Source organism: Siphateles boraxobius, unplaced genomic scaffold, assembly GCF_051911475.1.
Source record: "Siphateles boraxobius isolate OS27281-9 unplaced genomic scaffold, OSU_SipBor_1 5, whole genome shotgun sequence".
Classification (NCBI taxonomy): domain Eukaryota; kingdom Metazoa; phylum Chordata; class Actinopteri; order Cypriniformes; family Leuciscidae; genus Siphateles; species Siphateles boraxobius.
Genome location: NW_027509141.1, coordinates 30,579,398 through 30,586,568, shown reverse-complemented (window position 1 = coordinate 30,586,568; position 7,171 = coordinate 30,579,398). Strand labels below are relative to the sequence as shown.

Below are 7,171 nucleotides of genomic sequence, written 5' to 3'. Positions count from 1 at the left end.
TATATAATGGAAGTTCAAAGCATTTTTTTATTTATTTTTTTAAATGCTTTGGTTACATTTCTCTCTCGGTATTGCTGTTGCATTGTACTTATTTACGTGTTGAATTATGATGTCATAAAGATATAATTTTTTTTTACTATCACTATTATAAAATTATATATAGCGGGCCAAATACTGTCTTTACCTCCTTCCTTCCTTGCATGGGATTTCAAAAAGAAAAAAAAATGGAAAAAGTCAAAAGCTGAAAAAATTTGCCCTAGTATTTTTGATTATTTGTAGATGTAAGGGAGTTTTGGCCTATGACTGCACTCAGTAGAAACCATCTATAAACTGCCATCAGTTACAAAGTCTCATCTTCATTTCTATTCAGTTTCATTGTGCACCTGAGTTCAAAAGTAGCTTTGTATCCAGTCTGTCTTCAATATTTTGAGTGTTATGTGACTATGTACAAATAAACGTATTTCAAGAATTTTCCTTACTGTTTTACTTAATATGTACACGTTGTGTATATGTATCTGAATGCCATTAACATTCACAGTGCACACTTTCAGGGTAACAGTAGCTAGACTAGAACATTTTGAGACAAACCTTGTGTATATGTTACAAATGCTTATCTTAAAGTAAAATAAAAAAGTGGATGGTGACAGGGAGTCAACCGGCCAGAGTGAATGTCACACATTTGACTTGTTTGATTAGTGAACCAAAAATCCTTATTGAACAAAACATTTTAAAAAAGTTACATATTTAAATTTTTTTTTTTTTTAAATTCCATGTTAAAATTAGATATTAAATCCTTGGTTTTTCAATGTGGTCCCAGAATTTGATAACGATTTAATTTAAATAACAATTAAAACTCTTTATTTAATTAAAGCACTGATATATAACTAATAAAAAAAGTAAGTTACACACAAAATAAAACAGATTTCTTTAAAAAATTAAAAAGATGCTCGTTCTCTCTACCATGTGATTTCGAGTCTTTTATTATGAACTGTTCGACTTCCGGTGCGGTGATGTAGGACGCGCAAGTGTTTAGATCGGTTTAGATGTCTCGTGTCTGCACATTTTTCTCTGCCATTGCAAATCGTTTTTTCCTTCAATGTTTAGTGATAGACTGCTCCACAGTTTGCTTTCAGCTGCAGTGAAGGACTTCTGATGTTAACGCGCGTTGCTGAATGAGTCATGTGACGGCGGTAAGTCACTTGTACAATCATATACAGTAACTGTTGCTTATGCTTAAGTTACATGCCATCCTGCAGCAAGGTTCACGAATTATTCATGTCTGAATTTGCATATTTAAAAGAACGTCTGCTGCTGACTTTCGTTAGAGCTGACACCGTTGAAGGTTTCTTGTTTGAAATTGTCATTTGACCTGAATGACTTAAAGGGACAGTTCACCCCCAAAAAAGTTACTCACCATAACGGTTCCCATGATATCTATGACGGTTCCAACCGCGTATGACTGTTTTTTTTAATTATTTTGTTATTGCAGCTAAAACCGTGAAATATTGACGAGTATCTTCTGTCTTCTGAAAGTGAATGAAAAGTGAAGAGTTCACCAAAAATGACAAAAACACAATAAAATTATCATATAAATTGTCCATATGACTTGTTCGCTATATTCTTCTAAGTCTTCTTAAGGCATAATATTGTAATATATCAATAAAATAATTTTCTCATTCTGTCATTCCAAACCTGTATGCATTTCTTTCTTCTGTGAAGCACAAAGTGATGAAAAAATAATTTTAATTTAGGATAGCTAACTATACATTTAAAAGAGTAATTGAGTTGTAAAAGACATTTGTCATTTTAAACTAATTTCCCTCAACACTTGAACACATGAATGTTCGAATAACGACCTTCCTGCCCTATTCCATACTGTGAATGTGGACTGGGCTGTCAAGCTCCAAAATGAAGAAAAGAAAAAAAACGCACCATAATAGTTTTATAAAAATGGTCCATATGACAACTGACTTTATTATAAGTCTTCTGAAGTCATATGACCAATTTATGTGAGGAACAGGCCTTAATTTAAGGTCTTATTTATCCATCCCCTTTTCTGTAGCTAAAGAAAACTAAGATGGTAACCTCAAGTCAAGTCACCTATATTTATATAGCGCTTTATACAATACAGATTCTTTCAAAGCATCTTTACAGTGATAACAGGAACACTATGTTTTTTGGCTGCTGTTCAGCTGAAGTCAGTTCAATGTTGATTCAGTTCCGTTGTAAAGATCATCAATTATTACATTAGTGCTTTTTAATCTATAGAGCAGTTCTTTCAAAAATGATGTCATCGTCCAGCTCAGTTCAGTTCTCATAAAACAGCGTCCGTACTGCCAGATCAATAATATAGCTGAATATTAACTGTCCCCAATTCAGCGTAACAGAAGGAACCCAAACTTAATCAGGTGACACAATGATGGGGAAAAAAACCTTGGGAGAACCTTCAATCTCATTAGGTATAATTAGTGTGAAGTGATATTTTCAGCTAAGCAAATGTCATTGATAAATTCCTTTTTCTTGCATTCAAGGCATGATCGGAGATTAGAAACGGTCAACAAGACGAGAAAGAAAGGGCCTCCTTACCTATTTTGTGCATGTAGAAGGGGATCCATGGGTGTCCTGCGGGTCCTGTCGGTCACCATGGGAAGGATCAGCACTTTTAGGTCCTATCAGATCATGCTGCTTCTTGCCGCAGCCTTGGCAGTGGTAGCGTTCTACTACTTTGGCTCCGAAAAGCAGAACTTCTCCAGCACCACAAAGCGGATCAAGGAGACACAAGCGAGCCACAACACCAACCGTGATGATGCTGATCTTTCCACAGACATCCGATTCGGACGTCCAGAAAGCAGAACAGGAACTGGAGATGACCTGGAGGGAAAGCTGTCACGCTTTCATGCTCTAATGATGTTCACCAAGGTTGACAAGAGCTTGAACCTTCAGCAGAAGTTTCAGGTGGTCATGCGCTCCATGGCCAAACATGGACGGTTCTTGGAGGATGAGATGCTGGTTCTCCACTACGTCTCTGATGCGGCCAGTCAGGAGCTGGGGGAGAAGATGCTTCCTGAACTTCTGCTGGATGCAACCTTCCGGTACGAGGTATGTCAGTGGGCCTCCATGTTTTGCAATGTGTGCTGACCCCCTTCTAGTTGATCTCGAGGTCTTTAAAATATTTGCAGTCTGAATACATTTGAATAATAATAATAATTATTACTATTATTATTTGGAGTTGGAGTAGTTCAGAAGATGATTATAATATTATATTACATTGTTATAATCATATCATATAATATAAAGCATACTGTATATATTACATATAATAAACAAATAAAAAAAAGGATTATATGCATACTAATGGAAATGGTTTTGTTATTAAAGGGATAGGCAATTTTTTAAAAAGGGTCTTTTTTAATCCTGCTGCCTGCTTCCTTAGTTTTGCTATCACCCTAAAATGAAAACTAAGTCATAATTTACAAACTCTGGCGTATGTCCTTCTTTTATGGACAACAAAAGGAGAATTTTAAAAAGAATGTCCCACTCACGTTCGTCCATATACTGGCAGTGAACAGCAACCAGCATCAAACTTTTTAAAAAAGATACAAAAGTATCAAAGAATGATTCCATGCAACACATGCTTTGTATTCCAAGTGGGTTTACGATTGGGTTCAGTCAGTGTCCTAAGTCATTGGAACCGTGACTTTAAAATACAGTATCCTGCTTGAAAAAGGGATGATCCTTTTTTTCCCTTGTTAAAAGTACGAAGGCATTTTGTGCTGTTTGCAATTACAGCAGGTGGCAGTGCAGGAAAGCTGAACTCCGACAGGACTAGAGGTCACACCGCAGACGTTTCCTTTACATCAGCTCACAGAATAACAACACGCAGCCCTCATACTGCAGTACTCCCTCAGGACCGCTCAAACTGCCTGTTATCAAACACTTTCACACTGTATATCAGATTTTCCAGTTCATCAAAACAACTAGGCTCATTCTGTGAACACACCTCTTATCAAACTATTTAAGCTTAAATACATAAAAAGCGAGCAAGCCATGCGGATCTTTTTCACTGAACAATGACTATGATTATTTTAGTGTTTAAATAATGCAGTTAAATAGTCACTCATTTGTTCATTAAATCACACTTTAGTAAATTAAGAATAAAGTAAGGCTTTCATTGGCTGTGTGTCGGTCACATGGGGGCAGTGTTTCTCTAATGACTGGGTTTTTGTGATTCCTCTGAGCTTTAGGATCTTTGGTCTGATCCTGTTGTTGAGGATTTGTCGGTAGAAGCATGAAGTAAACTTGTTGTCAGGTTGTCACTGGACTTTTAAGGTTAGGATATTTTCTTTATCTCAGTTGATTGATCATGTAAAGGCAGACAGTACAACTTTTCTGTTGTGGATCATGTATCGAGCAGACAGCAATGTTTCCTGCCTAGCAACAGTTGCCGGGCATTAGTGGAGGCTGATCCTCTATCTTGGACTGGCGGATAGACAGTGGCTCAGTTAAGCAGGGATGCTGTGAGACTGAGGTGCAGATTACCTTCCTTTAATCCAGACTCATTCAACACACACACACACACACACACACACACACACACACACACACACACACACACACACACACACACACACACACATACACACACACACACACACACACACACAATAAGATAATGAGTATTTGGCTTAATGCAACATCCAATAATCACCGTCACTCATCCCAACATGTGCTGCAACATTTTGATTAAAGCAGTTTTATACACACACACACACACACACACACACACACACACACACACACACACACACACACACACACACACACACACACACACACACACACACACACACACACACACACACACACACACACACACACACACGTTGAACATCCAGTGGTCAGTATGAGAGAATTGTACATTTTAGCTGCTCTAATACAAGATGCACACATTTGTATGGTTCTATCAAGCAGACAAAACATGAACATTATGAATAGGACATGTGGCTTTGCATGGTTAAACAACCTATTATCTCTTAGGGTGCACTCACTTTTGTTGCCAGCTATTTTGTCAATAATGGCTGTATGTTGAGTTATTTTCAGAGGACAGTAAATATATACTTCTATACAAGCAGCACATTGACTACTCTAAAATATATCCAAGTTTCATTTCTATAGTATTGTCCCTCGTGAAGATATACTAAAATGTTTGCTGAAATGTCAGGGGTGTAATAACTTTTGTGAGTGAGATACTGTGTGTGTGTGTACATATACATATATAAAATTTAATTATATTTTGTACATTTATTTGTAATGTAATATATAATAAAGAATTAACTGTTTTAGTAGTAGTGGTAGTAATAATATATTTTTATGATGATGATTGTTGTTCTTATTGTAATTTGTATTAGTGCATGTTTTAGAAAACGATATACACTCACCAGCCACTTAATTAGGTCCATCTTCTCATTAATGCAAATATATAATCAGCCAGTCACATGACAGCAACTCAATGCATTTAGGCATATAAACATTGTCAAAGTAAAATCTGCTAAAGTTCAAACGGAGCATCAGAATAGGGAAGGAAGGTGATTTTAAACGTGGCATGGTTATTTTTGCCAGACGGGCTGGTCTAAGTGTTTCAGAAACTGCTGATCTACTGGGATTTTCTCTAGGGTTTACATAGAATGGTCTGAAAAAAGAAACTATTCGATGAGCGTCAGTTTCGTGGGCGAAAATCCCTTGTTGATGCCAGAGGTCTGGACTGGTTTGACTTTGAGCTGACAGAAAGGCAAGTCGTTTCAACCGAGGCCTGCAGAAGATCGTCTCTGAACGCACAACATGTTGAACCTTGAAGCAGATGGACTACAGCAGCAGAAGAACACACCAGATGACACTCCTGTCAGATTAGAACAGGAAACTGAGGCTACAATTCGCACAGACTCACCAACATTGTGCAAATTGAGCTTTGTTTGAATGCCACAGCCTACCAGAGTATTGTTGCTGACCATGTCCATTCCTTTATGACCACAGTGTACCCATCTTCTGATGGCTGCTTCCAGCAGGATAACACGACGTAAATCATCTTAAAATGGTTTCTTGAACATGACAATGAGTTCACTAATCTCAAATGGCCTCCAACCCCGTACTAGCAAGGTCTACCTAATAAAGTGTAATAAACTAAATGAAAATGAGAAATGTTGGTAACTAGCTGAAATAAAATGTTATATATATATATATTATTAATATTTTTTAAATGTATTTCAGTTAATGTTTTATTTAAAGCAACACATTTTTTTGGTTGTTTAATTTTAGTTTTACTTAACTATAATAACCCTGTAGCCCATTCGTATGCATACAATTATTTTTATACTTATTTTTAATTAATCAATTATTTTTAGAGTGTCATGTTGGCATGTGTTTTTTAGTGCAGGCTGTTTTGGGCTACAGGCTATAGACTGAACCTGTCTCACTCTCAAAACTGCGCAGTCACAGACAGCATGGAAAGTTCCACTATCACTCCCACACAGTCTCATGATGAGACGAATCCTATGAACTCATCAGACATGTGTTTTCTGGGGAAGAAAGGTCATTATGGTTTTTTGAGCTCTTTGCGGAACTGAATGAAGTGTGTAATGCCCAGTACACATTATACGATATTGGGCAGTCCCAGACGAAAGATGATCAATCACGTGTCCATATTCTCCTCTTTCACTTCCTCCTCTTTTTTTCAGCGCACATAAAAACTGCAATTGCCAAAGTGCAATTCATCTTGCTCTATATTTGCTGAAGACAATTAATTATTCTATAACTTGCGTCGTAGCCTACGATTCAATTAATAGGTGTCATCATCGTACAGTCTATACGTAGCGCATCCAAGTTTATTAGATCCATGTTGTACAGTGTGATTTGTAATGATCTTAGGACTGCCGAAATCGTACAGTCTGTAGCAAACAAAAAAGGTTGATGGTTTGAAGAATCCGGGTTTCATTCCGTATTGCAGTTTGACAGCATTGGCAGATAAAGGTAGAAGTTGATTGATTGGTTTCATATTTTTGGTTATTTATTATCATGGTATTCTCTTAAGCTACCAGAAATATGCCAATTACTTAGTTCATTATATCAAAATACCTTGGTTATACCATTTTATACCATCAAACATAATGCTTTAGGT

At 36.8% G+C, this 7,171-nt stretch overlaps 1 protein-coding gene across 1 annotated transcript in view; it reads left to right on the top strand.

Annotated features, from left to right (window-relative positions):
* Positions 1–994: 994 nt before the first annotated feature.
* Positions 995–7,171, top strand: part of xxylt1 (xyloside xylosyltransferase 1) — a 37,805-nt gene continuing 31,628 nt past the window's right edge. The window contains exons 1-2 of the mRNA XM_077203798.1: positions 995–1,190; positions 2,532–3,099. Of these exons, the coding sequence (XP_077059913.1) occupies positions 2,614–3,099 (486 nt within the window). The 5' untranslated portion in view covers positions 995–1,190; positions 2,532–2,613. The remainder of the gene's footprint in view (positions 1,191–2,531; positions 3,100–7,171) is intronic.